General features: G+C 36.4%; 1 protein-coding gene and 1 non-coding gene across 2 annotated transcripts; both read left to right on the top strand.

The window, feature by feature from the left end:
- Nucleotides 1-4850: 4850 nt before the first annotated feature.
- On the top strand, nt 4851-7594 carry LOC104087762 (7-deoxyloganetic acid glucosyl transferase-like). The gene is made up of 2 exons (XM_009592325.4): nt 4851-5531; nt 6432-7594. Exons 1-2 carry the CDS (start codon nt 4883-4885, stop codon nt 7355-7357), a joined length of 1575 nt encoding a protein of 524 aa, XP_009590620.1. The 5' UTR covers nt 4851-4882; the 3' UTR covers nt 7358-7594.
- Nucleotides 7595-10062: 2468 nt separating this feature from the next.
- On the top strand, nt 10063-10134 carry TRNAD-GUC (transfer RNA aspartic acid (anticodon GUC)). The gene has a single exon. It is a non-coding gene; the product is annotated as a tRNA-Asp (tRNA).
- Nucleotides 10135-23485: the final 13351 nt, after the last annotated feature.

Genomic DNA, 23485 nt, shown 5'->3' with positions numbered 1-23485 from the left:
GTTTGTATCTCTGCAACCCAATTTTTTATTATTTGTACACGATATTCTTAGTACACTTTATTAAATAAAAAAAAGGGTTTAGTTTCCTGTGACTTAAAATACATAACTGCTCCTATTTTATAACTGATGTGGGAGGCAACAAGATGGTAGAGTCATTCCAGTATTGACTTTTTTATTAATGTTAAAAATATTGTCAATGATTTTTTCAATTAAAGGTTCTGCTATATCTCTTTATTTTTCTAGAGAGCATAATAGTTAGTTTCCATAAAAATATATGGTAACTAGTAGTACTATATCATTTTATTTGATACATTATTTTTCTTTAATATTCTAGTCATATCATTTTCATCTTGAAGTAAGCTTATTGCAGCAAAGATCACATGTGAATTTTTAATATTATTTTATATTTTCATATATCTGTTTGACACTAATTACTTAGCTGATTTGAGTAAACGAAAGTTTATTGTTGAGAATTATATCCAAATGACATTATGAATAGTTTAACTCAAGAGGTAAACATTGCCTTCAAAATAATAATAATAGTTCTTCAAAATGTGAAGGCAATGTTTACCATCAAATTAGTATGCAAAATAATAAAGCACGCCGCCGATTATGATACATACATTGAAGAGAATGTGACTTGTGATAAGCATTGAGAATGTAGACCCATTCCTAAAGGTGAATATTGTAATATGTGATAAAAGTAATGAATAAAGACATGCAATGCATGATTGGATGAACACCACACAACTCACCTCTGAGGGAGGTTTGAGTGAAATAAGGAGAATAAATATTATTGTGTGGTTACATGAATATGTCATTGGTCGCGTACATGTGATACGCCAAAAAATATTTTGTTGTGCCTTCTCCATGAAGGAGACATTTACTATATGAATGGTGTGACAAAAAATCTTGTAGTACAAAAGTTATTAAGAGCTCCGAAAAAACTAATTTGTTACTACCCGGATAAATAAAAGTATTCACAATATTAATATTGTAAAGTCTAAAAAGAAACTTTTTGAGTTTCAAATGTATAAGTCAAAGTGGTTGGCATATTGAGACTATAAATGAAAGAAATACTGAATATTTTCATATTTCTATAATCATAACGGATAAATATGTATAAAGCTGGTTTATCTTGATAAATATAACGGATAAATATGTACAGTTCCAAAATATAAATTATGATTATTTATCTTGATAATACTGGTTTAAATCAAAGTTGGTTTAGCAGAAATTGTATGCCTCCAATTATAGCTAAACCATTAGTTATGAGAACAAAATTTCCAAAATAAAATTTGGTATGTGATGTATTATTTAATATACAACATCACTTGTACGCATCTAGCCAAATTAAGATAAGTTCTCCCTATCACAATCGGTTCAGGGTCAGGAACCAAATAATTTTTATCTAGAAATATGAATGTGCTATATGATTTAATTGTTCCACCACAATGTACAACGATAGATCCCCAAATAAGGCTAGGGATATGTGTCGGTGATCCCAACAATAGGGGGAAAAAATGGGCAGCTGAAAAAGTAATGCATGTAATGAATTATTATGAGTACATCTAGATCCTCGTATGAGAAAATATGAACTTGAAGTTCAAGGGATAATTCATTTGCAAAATATTGCCAGATGTATTTGCTGACCCAAAGTTAAATATCATATTCAGCTGCTAATGCTCTAAATAAAATAAAGTTTATAATGAATAGAGTCTATGGCATGCATGAAGCATAATAGACTAATCGGTTTCAAAAATAAAACCCCTTTAAAAAGGAGAAGAGCAAATGTTCAAGATGGTCATAATAAGGAGGCAAGTGCTCTAGAAGAGCACCACGACATAACACTTCATAAGATCTCATGGGAAAGGCTCAGGTACCTGAAAATAATAAGATAAAGAGATCTCAATAAGTTATGTCTTTATTGGATAATAGTAGAACCGATATAAAATGATCGTCGACGATATTGTTAATATAATGTAGCGCTCAATATTATTAATATTGACGAGGATCTTGAGCTCAAATCTATCATAAAATTTGGGCAAATAAATAATTGGCCAAATGAAAAATACGTAATGAAAATTGATTTCACCTGAAAAATATGAAGTTGGACGGATAGTCCCAACACCTGAAAGTATAAAGCCAGTGAAGGTATAAATGCGTTCTTGTGCGGAAAAAAAAAGGCAAGTCGATAAATATAAAGACGATTTGTGTCACAAGAAAATTTGTAAATATCCTGGTATTGATTATATAGAGACATGTTCTTCTGTAGCGGATGTCGCCATTTCAGATTTTAATCTAACAATACAAGAAAAACGTGATATGCGTATAATGAAAATCATTAAAGGATTTAAATTGTTCTGAAGCATATTAAGGTTTCTAAGAAATTTATTAAATAAAGCTTCAAAAATCCTTATACGGATTGAAACAATCAGGGCGCATGTGGTATAGTCGCCTGAGTGAGTACCTGTTGAAAGAAGGGTACAAGAAGGATTCAATTTGTATTTGTATCTTTATAAAAAGATATGGATCTAAATTTGTTATAATCACCGTGTATGTTGATGATTTAAATATCATTGGAACTCATAGGGAGCTTCCTAAAGCAGTAGAGCTTCCTAAAGCAGCAGAAGCAGACTATTTAAAGAAAGAATTTGAAATGAAAGATCTTGAAAAGACAGAATTTTGTCTTGGTCTAAAAATTGAGTATATGAAAGATAGAGTTTTTGTCCATCAATCAACATACACTAAAATGATTTTAAAGTGATTATATATGGATAAAGCACATCCATTCCGACCTCACAAAAATAATGAAGAGTTTATTGATCCCGAAGTACCATATCTTAGTGCAATTGGTGCACTAATATATCTTTCTAATATTACAAGGTCTGACATAACTTTTTCAGTTAATGTCTTAACAAGATATAGCTCTGCTCCTACAAGGAGACATTGGAATGGAATCAAACACATATTGCGGTATCTAAAAGGGACTACCGATATGAGATTATTTTATGGCAATGATTGTAGTCCCGATCTTGTTGGTTATGCCGATACTGGGTATTTATATGACCCACATAAGGCTCGATCTCAAATAGGCTATGTGTTTACATATGGAGGCGCTGCCATATCTTGGCGATCGACTAAGCAATCAATCGTGGCTACTTCATCTAATCATGCTAAGATAATTGCTATTCATGAAGCACGTCGAGAATGTGTATGGTTGAGGTCTATAATACACCTTATTCGAGACAAATATGATTTGAAGTGTGACAAACTACCCACAATTTTGTATGAAGACAATGCAACATGCATAGCCCAATTGAAGGGAGAATTTATAAAGGGGATAGGACAAAGCAAATTTCACCAAAGTTATTTTTCACACATGATCTTCAAAAGAATGGTGATATCAATGTGCAACAGATCCGTTCAAGTGATAATATGGCTAATCTGTTCACCAAATCTCTACCGACGTCAACCTTCAAGAAACTAGTGTACAAGATTGGGATGCGAAGGCTCAAGGATGTGAATTAATGCTCTCATCAGGGGGAGTTAATACGCGTTGTACTCTTTTTTCCTTACAAAGTTTTGTCCCACTGGGTTTTCCTTGCAAGGTTTTTAACGACGCAACCAAAAAGAGGATTTCTAAACATATGTACTCTTTTTCCTTCACTAGGATTTTTTTTCCTATAGGGTTTTTTCCTAATAAGGTTTTAACGAGGCACATTATCTATTGATATCCAAGGGGGAGTGTTATAAGAAAAATCAGATTATGATGGATGTCTACTCTTCCTCCATGATCTTCTCAAATGCTTAATGACATATTCAATGACATATTTCTATACTTAATGACATATTCAATGACATATTTCTATGCTTAATGACATATTCAATGACATATTTTTCTTCACTTTTCATGCCTATATAAATGCCTTGTAATAGATAAGAAAATACACACAATTGAAGAAGAAAATCTCTTCCTTCTTTCTATCTCCATTTCTTGGTCATGTTTTACTAAATTGCTTTTATTTCATATAACAACGTGTCTTGTTCATATTTTACTAAGTTGCTTTTATTTTATAACAATATCTTAATTGTTTTAGTGTGCTTGATATTTTCTAACCAAATTGAAAGAATTAACTATGTCCATATCTACCATATTATTAGTCACGGTCAAGACACACTAATTTAGGAAAATGAAAAACGTGTCACGCATTCAAAGAACGAAATTGAAGAATTAAAAAAGAATAGGAGATTGAGAGGAGCTAGATGCAAGATTTCTAGCACCACTCTTTAAATGATATTCTAATTGTGGTCCAGAACCATTGTTTGATATTTATAAAGAAGATCAAGCATATTCATCTGCATATAGACAAGACAAACAATAAAGGAATCAAGAATTGTTTATTCTTTAATAATATTTTATTGAACTAAAGGGACAGCGGAGTAATAGAAATGTCACCTACTCTTCTCCCCAATGAAAAAGAAAAGCACTAATCATCGATCTCTATACACCAACCGTTCGGTGCATAAAATAATTTGCACGTAGAGTTCGGAAAAATACTGTTTCAAAAGTGTTATGTATACAGTTTACTATAATACAATAATTAGTGGTTATTTATATGATTCGAATTTTTGACTTATAAGTTATATAGAGACAATTTTATCGTTATTCAAACTATTATTTTTTTTTTATAATAGTTCGATGGCATCTCAATTATTTTATTAAACTCGTTATCTTTAATCAATACATATATTATAAAACTTCGCCATAAAAAAATGTTTAATATGTGAACATGATCTTCAAGATTTATTTTCACGTGATTGAAGGCTAGACAATGCCAATAGTGAGTCAAATTATTATATTCACAAAGTAGAAGATAAAATGATGCTAATTTCTACCAACTTGCCAAATATATCATTCCCTCTCATAACTCAAGTCAGTCAAAAGAAAACCATCAATTTAAGATCCAAATATTCCACAAATCAAACCACCATTTTACCATTTTTCCATCAAAAAATGGATCAAGAATCACTTCCTCCTCATGTTCTAATCTTCCCTTTACCATTACAAGGTCCTGTAAATTCCACGTTCAAACTTGCTGAACTTCTTTGTATTTCAGGTCTACATATTACTTTTCTCTTAACTGAAAATATCCACAATCGTCTTGTTTCTCATACAAATATCAGTTCAAGATTTGAACGTTTTCCTGGTTTTCAAATCAAGACTATTTCAGATGGTTTACCTCAAGATCATCCACGTAAAGGTAGTAAATATATGGAGTTATTTGATTCTTTGAAGTGTAAAACAAAGCCATTGTTTAAAGATATGTTGACTTCTGGTTGGCTTAGTTCTGATGGGAAAAGAAGACCAGTTAGTTGTATTATAGCTGATGGAGTTTTGGGATTTACTTGTGATGTTGCTAATGAAATTGGGATTCCTATTTTTAGTATTCGGACTATTAGCCCATGTTGTCTTTGGATCTTCTTTTGCCTTCCTCAACTCATTGAATCCGGTGAATATCCTTTCAAAGGTTAGTAAATCTTTCTAAACTCTATAACTAGTTGCAGAAGCGTTTTCGTGATTTAAACTTGATGAATTTATTGTGTTAAATTCTTAATATTGAGTTTCTTTACTTTTTGAGATTTTAGATTTAGATGTGTGATTTTTCACCTATATAATATTTCGTATTGAAAATACTAGTTCAGTTAGCTACATGTCTCTGACTAGTAGGGTCAAATCTAGTGTGAGCAGCTTCCATTTTACTTTTTTGTCATTAACAATTATTTCTTCTATGAGTTAATATAGGATAGATTCTTGAACCCCTTTGCTTTATACTCGAGCTACATAGACCATAGTACATAAAAACAGGGGCGGAGCGGAACCCCTCTATCAAAAAATTACATATAAGGTTATTTTTCTTTTTGTGTATATAATAGATATTAAATTCCCTTACCCCTGTTTGGTTGGTTGTTTCCCGCAGTTCATTATTGGATTGTTTTCATTGATACCATGCTTGTTTTCATTTTTCTTAAAGTTAGACGGTATGATGTTGTAAACCCGTTATAATTCTGTTATTATATAATCATTAAAAAAATTCAATTTTTATAACCACGGATTTGGTGGTTTAAGTACGGTTGCTTATTTCATTTATCCATTAAACCACAACAAACAATAAAGTCTATCCAAACATTGTATTCATTAATACCGTACAATATAATACTATACGGTTTATTATGAAACCATGGGTAATGACCGTCCAAACTGGCTATTAGTAAAAATCCTACCTCTGCAAACTTTTTATTTTCTAAATAAATATGTTATCAACTCTCGTTCTGAATCAAGTGACTCTAGCTTTTACGTTGGAATCTATCTATGCCTATTTTCAAGCACATAATCTTAAACTATGTTGTACTACTCTGAACATTTGCAGGTGATGACTTGGATGAGCCAATCAAGAGTGTGCCGGGAGCTGAAACTTTTCTCCGGCGACGTGACCTACCGGACTTTTGCCGCACCGGCGATTTGACCGACTCAAATGTCCAACTCTACAAAACAGAGGGTCAAGAAAATTCACGTGCTTATGGTCTTATACTCAACACATTTGAAGAGCTAGATGGACATCTTCTCTCTCAAATGCGAACTGTATGTCCAAACATATACCCTATTGGACCACTCCATGCACATTTAAAGAAGAAGCTAAGTGAAGAAAACAATTCATTGCCACCATCTTCAAATAGTTTATTTGAAGAAGACAAAAGTTGCATTAATTGGCTAAACAATCAGCTACCGAACTCTGTTATATATGTGAGTTTTGGAAGTATAGCAACAATGACAAAAGAACAACTCATGGAATTTTGGTATGGTTTGGTTAATAGTAAGCAAAATTTTTTGTGGGTTATTCGGTTGGATTCCGTCGCCGGAGATGATTGGAAAAACAAGATTCCTCTGGAATTAGTCGAGGGAACGAAAGAAAGAGGTTATATTGTGGGGTGGGCTCCACAAGAAGAAGTATTGGCCCATCCTTCTGTGGGCGGGTTTTGGACTCATTGTGGATGGAATTCGATTCTCGAAACTGTATACGAAGGTAAGCCAATGATTTGTTGGCCTTATTTTATGGACCAACAAGTGAATAGTAGGTTTGTGGAAGCAGCTTGGAAACTTGGGTTAGATATGAAGGATACATGTGATAGAAAAATAGTTGAGAAAATGGTGAAGGATTTGATGGTGGTTAAGAAAGAAGAGTTCTTGGAAAGAGCAAATCAAATGTCAAATTTTGCTAAGAAGTGTTTGAAAGAAGGTGGATCGTCTTACTCTAACTTTGAACGTCTCGTGAACGATATAAAGTCCTTTAAGTGATAAAGTTCGTCATCACTGAAATGATCTTGAAGCTGTTACATTTGTTCTTTTTTCTACTTAGGGTATGCGCACATTCGACACAACTATGATTTATGCTCTAGAAAATAAGGAAATAATGAAGATGATATTTAGGGTAGGATTTGTACTTGGCGCATTGCATGAAGATGGTGTTTATTTTTCCTTTCTTTTTTGATGCATTTTGAACATGAGTTTAAAATTTATCCACTATTTACACAATTCGCTCATTTAATTGCTAACTGCATATGACTGTTACACTAATTATATATTGTGATTTGCTAACATCATATTATCATATATCATATGTTATACTAAAATTGGGAAACTCCAACATGAAAAGTTACATCAAAAGTTGAAGGACTTTTTTTGCCCTTCAATCATAGAATATTCTTTTTATTATCAATGTACAAAAATGTAAATAAACACAACAAATGTCAATGGTGGATGAATATTCCGTTTTAGTTACAATTAATTAGGCAACAAAAAGCTCCCAATTTATATTGTACGATGAATCTGCCAAAAGTCAATAAACTCAATAGCAAAGTGTGTTACCATTCATTAGCATTGGAGCTTTCTGCTTTAGTTTCTAAATTAATTGCAAACTTGAAATTAGTACATCAGTTGTTGGGATATGAAGCGCTTCTAATGTACCATGCATGTGTAGTTTGTAACAGGTAGGAAGTAATTAAACCAATTATTTTAAGGACCTTTCCCTATCCTAACTTTTGAGATTTCCACAATAATTTTGAAAAAAGTTCTTCAATTACAAGTCCATATATATACTTCACAAGAGTTTTCTAAGGACTTTGCCATATGACTGTAGTGTTTTTTATTTATCATCTTCACTATTAAGGAGTCGGGGCGGTTGGTACTACATATTTCCCTAGAGTTAGCTATCCAATAATTCATTATTGCATTTCATGTTTGTTTAGGTGTTGCTTCACTTTGCTGCTTCTATTATTTGATAGTTCTCATATACTTAATGAGTAATCCTCGTATTTGTACCATAACATGTGTGTGTATATATATATGAAGGTTTTATCAAAATCTACATTATAGTATCATCATACTTGTATTCTCTGTAACGAGCACCTAGAAGCTTTATTACTCTTTGTAGATTTTGATCATTACCACCAAAGACGGACCTATATGTTATAATGAGGGGTCACCGGATCCCGTAAGTTTCAACGAAAATCTTATATATATATATATATATATATATATATATATATATATATATATATATATATATATATATATATAATGTACCGCCGTGTAAAAATATTGGGTCCGCCTCTGATTATCACATCGGTTATTTGTAAACTTCTTCCTACATAGAGTTTTTAAACCTCTTGAAATGTTTTCCTAATTAAACTAAGTAACTTCTTAACTATCATATTGTTAAGCGAGATTAGATCAGAGACACTAACTTAGATAAGAAAAAAGCCTACTTTTGAAAAGTATTTTTTCAAAATGTGAAAACAAAATTAAAGTGGCTTAGAAGCAAACAATTACAGTGATTCACTATTACAGTAGTTTAGATCTTTAATTAATAAAATCAGTAGAGTTATCAATTTTGTATTTTCGATAAAAGATAAAGGTTCTTCATCTCTTTAACTACTTTTAGTGTTGTCTACAATCTTCTTTGAATTTCAATATTATATTGTCTCTCATGAGCTATTATGATCTTCTATAATTTATTGACCTATATATAGTTTATTTATTTTAATGTAAACACGAAGTATTTTCTTTTACCTTTGAGAAAAAGTGAGGTTCAATTGGATAAGGTAATGATAGTATTGTGCATGGGTGTAGCAAATTGCTTCAACTTCTTTAAACTGTGTAGGCTTGCGATATTCAAGCTTATTTTGCAATTGTTTTCTAAAAATGTGCAAAAGTCATAGAAAAATTAATATTTGCGTTCAATGTAAATATAAATCTATTCATTGTGCTACTCTGTCAGAACTTAAAAAACAAATACCAAAATTATAATAAGGCATCTATATTTCTCTCTTTATTGAGTTAGTTGAATAGAATCAATATTGTAAATTTTAGAAACTATTTATCACCCAAACACATTTTTTAAATAATATTTATATGATTTTAAAAACTTATATGATAAAGGCCAGAGACTAGTGTATTTATAAATCTGAATCTTTATTGCTCTTTAGAAAATGAATATGCAACTGTCTATAACTTCAGACTTTAGGAGATCCATACAAGCAGCTTACCATAAGATATGAATGTGCATTTCACCTAGTAAAAACAAATGTATGTAACTACTCTATTATAGCGATCAAATTATATTATTGAACATGTAATTTTTTCTTAAGTGTACATAGCTTTAATTTTTTCAAATTATTTTTCTTCTTAACCACTCCTTGAGTAAGAGAACTACGGACTAGTTAGACTCATCCTAGTATCTCCTTTAATTAAGATGAATATATTTTACATTCTGAAATAAGAACAACAAACTCATTTTAGTCCCACTAATGGAGTTTGAGGGAGGGTAGTATATGCAGATCTTACCTATTATGTTAGACTAAAAAAAGAGCCTTAGTATCCATTGTTGGAAACTGCAACTACAATCCATAATTCCATATGGTAAAAGATAGTAGTAATTGACCTCTGTTTTACTATTTTAACGCAATGTAATATAAAATTAAAGAGAGCTCGATAAACAACAAGTCGTTGTAGTATAGTGGTGAGTATTCCCGCCTGTCACGCGGGTGACCCGGGTTCGATCCCCGGCAACGGCGAAATATACTTTTTTAGTATTTTTTGAGATGGAACTTTTTGGCTGTGGAATGCATAGCTAAGAAGCTATACGAAATTAGGAACATCAATATTTGTGAAGCTGTTTGGCTATTTATATCATTCCCAGAATATAACATCTTTTGAATTTTGAAAAGGTTTCTCGACTTAATTGAAATGAAGTATATCAACTTGAAAAAATATATTGTGGATGGATATATATGCAGTTCGCATCGATATTTTGGATAATCTATATTAAACTTACTTTATTTTTTCTTATAACTAATTGTCATCAATAATCTTTTTATTAAACTACATGCATATCTATTCTCACGATCCAAAATCTACTGTAGGTCGTGATGACGCCTAACCTCGCCGTCAGGTAAGCTAACAGTGATCTATCAACTCACTTACTTATTTTAGTAATTGAAATCAAAATTTTCCTTTAATTAAATCGTATAAAATAGATTGTTACAGAGTAAGTGATAATATTTACATAATTACAACAACGAGCAACCCGTAGGAATCCTCAAAACTCGGTGTCACAAGTGCATGAGCATCAACTAGGAAATATAATAAAATACAACATCTGTTGGAATACAATTTAGACAGAGGAATACAAATAACTATGATGGAGACTCTGCAGGCTGCGAATAGTGACATGAAATGCAGCTCACGGTGAAGTCCCTGCAATAGCCGCGTCTCTGCGCCCAAAAGACCACTAGACATATATGTACCTGTACAAAAAGTGGAGCAAGTGTAGCATGAGTACATAAATCAACGCATACCAGTAAGTATCTAGCCTAACCCTAGAGAAGTAGTGACGAGGGGTCGATATCAACACTTACTAGTGGTCCAATAAGACAGATACAATAGAAGTGAACATGTGTGAGTTAGAGTAAATAAGCACAATAACAAGTATAATACGTGGCACAATCCTCCTCTAAGCAATAACTCAATCGGAGTATATATATAATGGACCTTACCAGATAGGTCGTCACAGATCAATCAGGAAAAGCTCACAGATATGCTAGTTTGTTGCCAGTTATTATGCATGACTTCATAAGAGTATTTTATAGAAATACTGAGGCGTACGACCCGATCCATCATAACATTGCCGAACCATAGATACATCTATTTTATTGCCGAGGCGAATGGCCCGCTTCCATGAGAGTATGGTACATAATTTTGCCGAGGTGAACGACCCGATCCCATTAGAATAAGAATCTTTGACGGGTCGTCGACCCCACTCACGAATAGTCGTGTGAGTTATAGATTTTTAAGAAAACTTTTCGATGAGAACGCATAACGTGGAAGAATTTCGTAAGAAGAGTACAATTAATTTGCGGCTTATCATAAAGCCGTCAAATCTCTACAATAGCAAATCTATCACTCTACGCAAGCCTAGTTTCAAGTCGTAATGTAAAATAAAGGAATTTAATAGGGCAGAGACAACTCAAATGGTACAACTATAGCATGGCGGGAACCTAAGTCTACCCGGACATAACATAAATCTAGCTACATACGGACTCTCGTCTCCTCGTGCGTACGTAGCCCCCGCAACAAGTAGTACATAACAAATACATCACTTAGGGGTAGTTTCCCCCTCACAGAGTTAGATAAGAGACTTACCTCACTCTGAAGTTCCATAACCAGCTCCAAAGACTCTCTAACACCTCAAACTAATGCCCGTCGATCCAAAACTATTCAAACAAATGTGCAAACCAATCAAAATATATTCTAATACCCATAATTAATCTTTTTAAATAATTTTCAACTCCGGTCGAAAAGTCGATAAAATCAACCCTCGGGTCCACGTGCCCGGATTTCGAATATTTTCGAAGATAAACTTTACCCATAATACCACGATCTAAAATATATAACTTATTCCAAATTTCATATCCAATTTCGTGGTCAAAATCCAAAATACCAAATTCTAAGTTTTCTACCAAAATCCCAAATTTCTACTAATTTTCATGTTTAAATTCATATACAAACCATGCATTTAACTTGTAATAGGTGGAAATCACTTATCTTGTGTTGCTTGATGAAAATTTTCCCTTGAAGCTCTCCGAAATCGCCACAACCAAGTGGAAAATAAAAGAAAATGGGCCAAATCATGTTCTTAAAAGAACACACTGCCCAACGACCTCTTGCACCTGCTCGCCACTTGACCGCTTCTGCGGTTCCGCAGGTGCGGCCAAAATACAACTTCTGCGGTCACCCTTCAGCACCCTGCCTTCGCATCTGCGAACAATACTCCACTCCTACGGAGTCGCATCTACGAACAATACTCCACTTCTGCGGAGTCGCAGCTACGACCAAGGATCCGCTTCTGCGGTCCTGCAGGTGCGGCACAAATCTCGCACCTGCGCCTCCAGCCTACCTCACTCCCCTCTGCATCTGCGAACACTGGACCGCTTCTGCGGTCACGCAGATGAGGGAAAATCTTCGCATCAGCAGCCACTTCCAGTCCCTTCCCATTTCGCTTCTGCGAGCTCAACCTCGCTTCTGCGATGTCGCTTCTGTGACCAAGGCATCGCAGAAGCGATCACACCAACTGCTGCCCAACTTGAGCATTTCTTAAGTCCAAAAAATAAATCCGTTAACCATCCGAAATCCATCCGAGATCCTCGGGACATTAACTAAATATACCATCACGTCCCAAAATGTAATATGAACTTAGTCGAAGCCTTAAACCACGTCAAACAATATCAAAATCATGAATCGCGCCTCGAATCAAACTTATAAATTTTCAAATTTTCAAATTCTATATCCTATGCAGAAACGTATCAAATCAATCCGGAATCACTTTAATTTCGCACACGAGTCACAAATGACATAATAAAGCTATTTCAAGGATCGAAACCCCGAACGGATATCGATAACATCAAAATCCACTTCAAACCAAACTCATGAAATTCTTAAACCTTTAAAATGCCAACCTTCTATAATAAGCGTCGAAATGCTCCCGGGTGATCCGATACTCAACCCGAACATACGCTCAAGTCCTAAATCATCATACGAACCTATTGGAACCTTCAAATCCCGATTCCGAAGTCGTTTACTCAAAAGTCAAATCTTAGCCATTTCTTCCAACTTAAAGCTTCCGAAATTAGAATTTTCTTTCCAAATCCATCTCGAACTTTTCGAAATTCAATTCCGTCCACACGTACAAGTCAATATACCTAAACTGAAGCTACTCAAAGCCTTAAACTGTCGAACGATGCGCTAGAGCTCAAAACGACCGATCGGGTCAACACATTCTCCCCCAGTTAAACATACGTTCGTCCTCGAACGTGTTAAGGACTGCTCTGGAGTTGTCCAAAATCACTGTTTAACACCTCGTGCACTTAGTTGGGCACATTAGCTCGAGCCGAACTGAAGGTCCTCCCTTGTATTTAGTCAATAAGCTCTAGAACCAAATTCTAACCTCTGAATTTCTCTACAAGACCTGATTCTAACATACGGACGTCGTACCAATCACCACATATCGTATCAAAACACGATCGTACACCTTTTTCTGAATTCACACCATGCCCCGCATAATTCACATGCCCATAATAACATCCTCCGACCACAATATCTGAAACTTCACAAATTCGATGTCCGCAATACATCTCATGACATATATAAATCCTATTCAAACTCTCGCAATATTTCCACGACGAAAGAGACGTGTAGAAACTCATAACCACCTGCCGAATCAATAATTCATGAAGTATCTCCTACTCACAAGAACCATTACCTCATTATGAACTGAATAATGATATTTTCCCTTTAATGTACCTTGTGTGAGCACCTAATTTCTGCCCCACATAGAAATTACTCCTAAAAATAATTCAAAAATAATTTCAATTATTTTTATGAATTTTAGAAGTTTTTCTTTATTTATTTTACATTTATTCGCATTGTTTATGCATGTTAGGAATATCGTAAATCATAAAAATTATAAATATGTTCAAATCTTAATTTCATAGCATTTTAGATTTTAAATTGTATTTTATGATTTAATTACATTGTTAAATGCATTACATAAATATCTAAAAATGAAAGAACAATGCATTCTTAGGTTAGTTAATTAATTAGGTCATTAGTCAATTAGTGAGTAAAATATATATAATAGTTTAGCCACACAAATTGGTTTTAATTAAAATTTGAGTCCAAAGTGACTAATTTTGCAATTGTTTCAAGCCCATCCCTTTAGAAGCCCAATTCACCCCCATAGCCTTGCCCATACTCTTCTCTTAAAATACCCATTTCCCCCACTCTATTAGGGCAGACCCTAATTTCACCTCTCTTTCTCTAAAACAAAATGGACAGACGGACCTCCTCCCTAGAGAGACCTAGTCCCCAAAAAGAAGAGCAGCCGCCCTTCCCCAAAAATCCCATTCCCCTTCTCCAAGAACGACCGCGCACCCCAACTTCCCCAAATTCCAAGAGTCCGGAACCAAAATAATGAATTTTTGGACTCAAGACACAAAAATATATGAAAAAAAAAAGTTAGTGACCAAAACACATATAGAGCCCTTTTATACCTTAACGGTCGTTTATCCGTTAAGGTATAGCGGCCTTTTAAAGGGCGCTATATTTGAATATGAAAAGACGACCATGCATAGCGCTATTTATTAAGGCGCTATACATATTTTGTGGGCCCACCAATAATTATTCTGCGCTTAACTGACATAACAATAATTCAAATGGGTATAACGCCCTTATTTAAGGCTCTATATCTCAAACAATTCGACACCCCCCTCCCCCCCCCCCCCCCCCCGGATTGGGCATTGCCTTATTGTAAGACATTAAGGATTTTGTAAAAATCCATTCAAAAAAATTCTCAATTTTTGTTATATTATTTTTCGTTAAGTTGTTTTGCATTTTGTCATAATGTCTAAAGAACGAAGAATTAAGGTTTCATTATATTGGGTGGGGGGGGGGGGGGGGATTGAGGTTGTGGTAGCGAATAACTCAGTAAGCTATAGTTTATCACCACAGTGTCATGTTAAGTTGCCACTTACAATGGAGTATGATAGATTGGTATCGTTGTTATGTAAAACGATGAGTGTGAGCAAACGTTCGGTGAACCTTAACGTAACCGGAAGATATCCGTATTCTGTCACTCCGCAAGGGGTTTCTTGTTATGCTGAGTTTAACATCGAGGATGATGAAACTCTGAGTGATTTTTTGAATAATCCGGATGAATACCGGGAATTTCTTTTGATAAAAATGTTGGAAATGTACGTCAAGGCTGAAGACGTTTGCAATGAAGAGGTTGCGCAAAGCAGGGATATCCCTCAGTCATCGGGTGGTTATTTTGGAGCAGTTTTAGCCAAACAGGTTCCGGCTGAAAGAGTTTGGCCTGATCTAAACTTATCTCCACGGGAGAATGAGGAGCGAGGAAATAATTTCTCTCCTGCTTTACATGATCCACAAGATGAGTGGTAAACTTCAATTTTTCTTTGTGTTACGATATTTATTTTTGTTGTATTGAATTTGTATTAACACTCATATATTCCACATGGGGTACCGGCCAGATATGAATTTTACAAGTTCTGAACCAATGCTAAGTTGGAATATGCGTAGTTCTGGTGTGTTGGATCATGGTGGTATGTCCGGGAGTCATCACCAACAGGATGATGTCCATCATGGGATGTCAACACATTACTATTTATAAGTGAAGTGATATAGCTATATGTAAAGTATTTATCAATTTGAGTAAATTATTATTTTGTTGGTTGTGCAGTGAAAACGAGCAACTTGAACGTCTTGTCCTGACTCAATTGCCCGAAGATGACATATTTAATCGGGATTTGGCAGATGCATAGGGTCAGGAAGAGAACAGTGATTATGACAACAATGCCGATGAATCTGGAGATGACACACCCTTCCCTGGTAAGGGTGATGAGGAGGAGGAAGAGAATGTTGGACTTGATTTGACGAGGGAGCATGCTCCACCCCCCGTTAGACCAAGAGTGTACGATTCCCACGTGTCGTTTCATTCAAGGGGGATTCCCTACCTTGATCATTTGCCAAGTATGCCGGATGTGGATGCCCTCACAAGGGATACTTATGAAATTCGGACAACAATGTGGGATGAGTCTAGACCAACGGTGCTGTAAAAAGGCATGCTTTTTCCTAATAAAGCGGTCCTAAGAAGGACGGTAAAAATGTACAGCGTAAAAGAGTGTCGTGAGATGACAGTATGAGAGTCAACTCCGTATGTATACAAGGTTGTTTGTCGTAGATGGTTTACGGGTTGTAATTGGATGCTGCGTGCGAAGAAGAAGAAAACAAATATGTGGGTTGTGGGTAAATAGATTAGCACCCACAATTGTGAAATGGACACATTCAGTGGGAATAACTTCAACTTGGATCTTGACTTGATTTCTCTTGTCATAATTTCACACATTGAAGCATCTATAAGGTACAAAATCAAAGAGTGTATTACATCCGTCCACCAGGAATATGGGTGCACTAAAGCATCTCGAACGCAAACGTGCGTTTAAAATTATTTATGGTAACTGGGATAAGTCATTTGCATCTCTACCCAGGTACATGGCCGCATTGCAACACTTTAACCCCGGGACTATTGTTGAATGGAAGCTTGAGCAGAGTCCGGAAATACCAAAATATATATTCAGATACATGTTTTGGGCATTTAAACCAGCAATTGATGGTTTTGTGCATTGCCGGCTGGTAATATCCATAGACGACACTCATGTCTATGAAAAGTATAATATTAAGCTGTTGATCGCCATTGCAGTAGATGCTAATGAAAGTATATTTCCCTTAGCTTTTGCTATTTGTGCCAATGAAAGCTAAGAGACGTGGACACTAGTTTTGAACCACTTGAAAGAGCACGTTATCAAACATCGTTCTGGTATTTGTCTAAGATCTGATCGTCATGGTGGTATTTTAAGTTCTATACAGAATTTGCGTGCATGGCAGGAACCGTATGCCTACCACCGCTACTATGTGAGGCACCTGAAGGATAATTTCTATAAGGCATATCCAAACAAGGATTTGCATGATTTAATGTGGATGGCTGCAACAAATCACCAAGAGTGTAAATTCAGGAGGCACATGGAATCTATCAGGCAGGAAGACGAGAGAGCCTATCGTTGGTTGATGCAACATGAGATTGACAAGTGGACTTTGCATGTGGATAATGGCAAAAGATGGGGAATTCTGACTATAAATGTGTCAGAGTCTTTCAACGGGTTATTGAAGTCTGCACGAGGATTTCCTGTCACTGCCATGGTGCAGATGTCATTCAAGCTGATAGCGGAGAGGTTTGTTGAAAGGGTTACAAGAGCATTGTCATTGATGGAAATGGGTGTTGAATTTATACCAATACCAATGAAAAAATTTGAGAAATACAGGAAGCGAGCACATTGGCATTCATTTTTGCAGTACTGCAACGAGCGAAATATTTTTGAAGTTCGCACCGCTATCCATCATAACCGGGGGAATAATACACACACCGTAAATGAATCCAGAAGGTTATGCTCTTGTGAGAAATGGTCCATATACCACATGTCGTGCTCACATGCCATCAAGTGCTTTCAACATACAAGTTTAGGGCCAACCAACTACGTTCATAAAAAATATAGTGTTGCTGCATACTTAAACACCTATAGTGGGCAGTTGCAGCCAGTGGGTACTAAGCATTATTGGCCGCCGGAACCATTTAAAATGGTGTGTAACAAGGAGTTTTTGCGTCAACGACAAGTACAAAAAAGAACACGTATACGAAACCAAATAGATGTTGGTGATACCGTTTATGCACGTAAATGTGGCATATGCTCACAAACAAGACACGACCATCGTAAATGTCCTTCAGCTGGTTTGGGTGGCGGTGGTAATCCAGCTCCTGGTGGAAGTTCATCTAATGTGCCCCAACTATCAAGGATACACATAGTGTTTTGTTTCTGTAATGTGGTTATAATAAGTATATGTACTTGTTTATCTTGCAGAATGTATGAAATACAATTATGTTTCCATTGCTGTTAAATCTTATTGATATTTAACATTAATACTTCAGTACAACAATCTAACATAAACTCATTTTTTTTTAAAAACAATTATCTTGTCGACTTGAAAAAACTGCTCGCCTGCAAAAGCTATCTTCTGGAAAAGTTATATTATACCCGAAAGAATCTTTAACACGCGAAGCATAGCGCGGTTAAATACTACGTAATGTGTGTTGTCTTGTCGACCTGAAAAGTTGCTCGCCTGCAAAAGCTATCTTCTGGAAAAGCTGTATTGTACCCGAAAGAATCTTTAACACGCGAAGCATAGCACGGTTAAATACTATGTTATGTGTGTTGTCTTGCCGACGTGAAAAGCTTCTTGCCTGCAAAAGCTATCTTCTGAAAAAGCTGTATTGTACCCGAAAGAATCTTTAACACGTGAAGCATAACGCGGTAAAATACTACGTTATGTGGGTTGACTTGCCTATAAATAACTAGCGCATTTTAGTTATTATCTGCGCTTAACCTAAACAAATAGCAAAACTTTCCATACATTTTTCATTTTTCTTGCATTAACAAATGTCTAGACACAATGACCAACCAAGGTGCTATTGTAGAAAACATGCGATTATGAAGGCATGTTGGTCCGATGGTAATGTTGGGCACATATACTGGATGTGTCTATACAGGTTTGAACGCAATGACGGAAATCATTATATGTTTGAGGAATGGTATGATGAACCCATTAACCAGGAATACTATAAATTATGTTTGCACTATGTTTGGAATATGAACAGTGAATACCAACGCCAGATCAATGAAATGCAATGAGAAATTGCAGCATTACAGGAGAAACTAAAAAAGGCGGAAGAATAAAAAAATAAAATGGAAGAGAAATTTAAGTGGTTGGAGCAGAGAATAATAGGCGGTAGTGACTAAACAAACACATGTATGTGTTGTGTGTAGTATTTTATCTTTATATTTTCCGTGTCATGTATTTTTATTAGTTATACTGAATTTAAATTATGTTAAGTTGCTATGTTTGTGTTTGTGTTGTAGTATTAAAATAACGAAGAACCGGAAAAATAAAAACATAATCTGCATATAATGTAAACAATAAAAATTATTGCAATTATTTACTGAATGTCATATGTACATAAAATACAAAAGAAATTAATGCGTCCCACATCCTGTATGCTTTAATGTAGCCGTCGGCCTGAGGCGCATCCCATCCCACCCGGTTACGCTATCAGGATCATCCTCATTATGTCGCCTCTTTATTGGAGGATGCGCTGCAGCATGATCGTCAGTAGGGCTGGCAGGCTCAGTAGAATAGGTCGTCTGTCCAGCAGTAACCTACAGAATAATAAGATATTTTAGTATATGAAAATATATATTTGTAATGTATTTGTTAAGTCACAAAAATTTAAATTGTCTTACCATGGTCTCGTCGGGCTCCTGTATATAATCATTCGGCGCAACCAGGTTAGTATCATACAAAGTGGCCTCCGTGACGGGCGATGATGAAGCCTTAATAAAAAAAATATAAAGATATTTATGGCTAATAAATGAGATAAAAACAAATTTAAATGTAATAGTAATACAAACATACATGCGCCTGGGAAAGATCCCCAACATCCCTCAATGATGAACCATAAGTCAGTCGGCGCCCACTATCCACATCTCGTGTCGGCCGATCATCAGCAGCGGTCGATGGGCCTGTAAGATCAGGAAAATACTGATCCCAATCCTCTTACGTAATGCCCATGCCCGTGATCAACAATGGAGCTAACGGGGTCACCTACGAAGTCCCTAGAGTGAGCTGAAGCTGAAGGTTGAATGACAGCATGCTGCTGTGAGAGTGGTCTGGCTCATGGAGGTCACCCGACTGATCAACTCCAACATCCTCAACAGGTGCCTCAACGCCCCCTCGATGGGGACCACCTCCTCGCTGACCCCCACGACCTCGTGGGACACCCCTACCTTGTGGTACACCCCTACCTCGTGGGACACCCTTACCTCGTGGGGCACGCCTGCCACGTCGACCACGTTCCAGCCCCACTGGTGGCCCACGATGGTACTGCTCTGGCGCCATATACTCATCCTTGTTTCCTAATCGCTCATCATTTTGGGCTCGCCTCAATGTACAAGAAGCCAGATCGGTAACATGTCGGCCATACTCGTGCAAAGTGGCTGCTCCCTCGCTGGTATGTTGCTGTATCTGCAGTCCCAACTAGTGGAACAGATGTAGGCCAATAGGCTGTACAACATGTAAAATATAAATTATGGAATGCTAGGTTAACGTTATAAGTAAGTATACCAATTAAATACCAGTGCCTCGTGTCTCTCGACGTATGGAACGTACCGACCGCCAGCACGATATAATCATGCTTACTCTCCGTCCGGTTAGGTGGAGGGAGGAATCAGGTCATGTCGCTGGTCCCAAGTATCGATCTGCGCCTCTAGCCATGCCATATATGTATGGTCCACCCTGGAATGATCATCTCGCTAGTAATGTGTGATATGTGAGGCGGGCAGTGGCGGTACAAGCTGCGAGCGACCAAACTAGCGAAGTACTCGCTCGGTGGCATGTTGCTCCACAATATCAAGGCATATCAACGGGACGGAAGAGCTCCGTATTATTCGGCCGGCCGAGCAATAATCGGGCAAACCATCTATTAGCTCGTCGATGTATGGCCTCTAAATGAACTATTAAGTAATAACAGAAAACGTGAGTATACACAACACATATGAAGACAGGCCAAGTAAACTTATGTATACATTTACCTGTGCGCCCTCCAGCAAATCCAACAAATCCCTGCACAAGGGGAGATTATGTCGAGCCTCGTACTCTCGTCCATATCCCCTCCTATCAACCCACCTCCTAGCTAGAGGGAGAAACGGAGGTGGTGCACCCAGAGCTAATAGTGGTAGAGGTGGCTGCAACTGTACAAACCGCTCCCAGGCCTAAACCTAACATACAAAGTGGACATAAAATTTAAGGTATATTTTTACTGGGTATGTTATAATGAATAAAGTATTCGGATATGTTTTCACCTGTAGCAGCGGAAAAAGTCCAGCAACGTCACGCTGAGTGCCCATGCTCGCCCGACACATATGCCTGTACAAGTAGCCGAGAACAGCAGCACCCCAGCTGTACTGGGGTAAATCATCTAGCCGCTCAAGATGATGAAAAAATCTCAAACTGACTAGGTTCCCCGAAGTGTCTGGGAACAAAACCCCTCCAAACATAAGGAGTAGCAGCAACCTTGTGTACCAGTGAATATGAAGATCCGGTGTATCGTCTATGATGTCAGGGTGCAATGCCTCCAAATGTTGTCGGACAGTCGTCAACTGCAGACGACTGGCCCCAACTAGTACAGTCTTCTTCGGTGGTTGTACACCGGTGAGCCGCTGCAGCTTGTCCAGGTACTGCAAACCTGTCTGCTCTCTCATGGCATGCGGCAGAGCAACCGGGTGTCCATCAACCGGCAGCCCATACATGACCTCTACGTCATGCATCATGATGGTGACTTCGCCAATGCGTCTCCGGTCGCCACCGCTCTATCAGGGCTGTGATCAACGACCAATCGAGCTACAGCCGGCCGATCTCCACAATCCTATAAAAACCCGTATCCTTGAGGCGTCTGACTATATGGGGATGGAGAGGGTGATCCCTGAGAAAGCCCCACATGTCATCTACTCTCCTGGCACGAAATGTCTAGTCCAGTAACTGTCCCTCCCATATGTGGGATGACCTATGATTGCCCTGTAACAACAGTAGCTCGAGGCTGGTAGGTCCGAGATGCAAAGGCGGAACCTCCATGTCCTCTATTGTAAATTAAACAAGATTAATTACATTATTTTACTTTAATATGTTAGTTTATTATTTTATATGTTAGTTTTATTACTTTATATATTTGTTTGTAAATTAAATAATTAATTTTTATAATTATACAAGATTTAATTATTAAATATTCACATATGGGTTCCGGGCTCGATATTTGAGGCTCAGTAGCACCAAGATATCCTGAATTCTTGTGTTCATGATGAGAAAATTTTCTCGATCAATCACTCAACATGTCTGTTATCACTCAACATGTCCGGAAAATATTGTTGTTTTCTCATGTTATTTTCTTACGATCGTTGACTAGAATTGGACAAAGTTTGTGTTTGAACTATCAGCTATTTTGACGTATTTTTAGGGTTTAATAGATACTTAAATGATTAATTTCAATAACTACAAGAATACTACGCTAAAGGGAACTATATTTTACTATGCTAAAAGGGCACTACATTACAAATACAAGCACTACATTAGGCACAAGATACCACTAGAAGGAACTAAAGTAACGATTTATCTATTTTGCTAGTCTTTAAGCAAATAAATAATCTAAACTAGATAAAAATAACAAATACATTTAATCACAAAACATTCACGAAAATACATATACTACAGTAAAAAGTAACTTATTAACATTTTTTTAACAACTAATAATAATTTCTCTATTTTTACTAATTTTTTTACCACACTAATATCATAGTCCGGATAAAAATAACAAAATAGTTAAATCGCAAAACAATCACAAAACAACATAGAACACATTAAAAACAACTAATATGCATTTTTATACGAGTTTCAACAAAAACTAAGTCAGAATACCTCGATTTAAGGTGTTTGAAAAGTTGAAGATTTGACGATTTAGAGCCGAAACGAGCAACCCACAACAAGAGAACGCCTTAGCTAGGATGTGGGACCGAGAATCTTTACTTTCTGTGGGACAGGTGGGGTCCACTCGAGGTTTTTTGGTCGTTAATGGGGGAGGGGACCGATGTTCGTTATTTTTTAAAAGGGGGTGGGGGTGGGGGTGGGGGTGAGAGAGTTCTGTTTGGTAGGGGAAGGGAAGGGGACGGGTTTAATATGTAATTATAGCGCCGTTTATTAAGGTGCCTTAACAAACGGCGATATACCTGGCCATTTTTTCATATTCAAATATAGCACTCTTTTAAAGGGCGTTATACCTTAACGGGCAAACGATCGTTAAGGTATAGCGCCCTTTAAAAGGGCGCTATATGTATTTTGGTCACTAACTTTTTTTTCCACCTATATTTGTGTCTTGAATCCAAAAATGCATTATTTTGGTTCCGGACTCCAAAATCCAATACTCCCCTAAGCCTAATTTCCAACCTAAACACACGCACACACATTCACAAAATAGAGCCGAGGTCGCGACAGGTTTCTCCGGTCAAGGTTTTTGTTGCTATTAACATTTTAATCGGACTTCCACTGTCGAGGTGCCGTTTTGCTGTCGACATTTCTTAGTGTACGTTTGTTGTTGGATTCCTTAATCAGAAAGATTTTACCAAGGTCCATTTCTATTTT

Source organism: Nicotiana tomentosiformis, chromosome 5 (assembly GCF_000390325.3).
Source record: "Nicotiana tomentosiformis chromosome 5, ASM39032v3, whole genome shotgun sequence".
In the NCBI taxonomy this organism is placed as follows: Eukaryota; Viridiplantae; Streptophyta; class Magnoliopsida; order Solanales; family Solanaceae; genus Nicotiana; species Nicotiana tomentosiformis.
Note: the sequence above shows the minus strand (reverse complement) of the source record. Positions and strands in the feature narration are given on the sequence as shown.

Bases quoted from the DNA above. Each gene is read 5' to 3' on its own strand.
- LOC104087762 (XM_009592325.4), top strand. From the start codon at position 4,883: ATGATGCTAATTTCTACCAACTTGCCAAATATATCATTCCCTCTCATA. The intron at 5,532-6,431 runs GTTAGTAAATCT...GAACATTTGCAG, and splicing joins CGGTGAATATCCTTTCAAAG to GTGATGACTTGGATGAGCCA.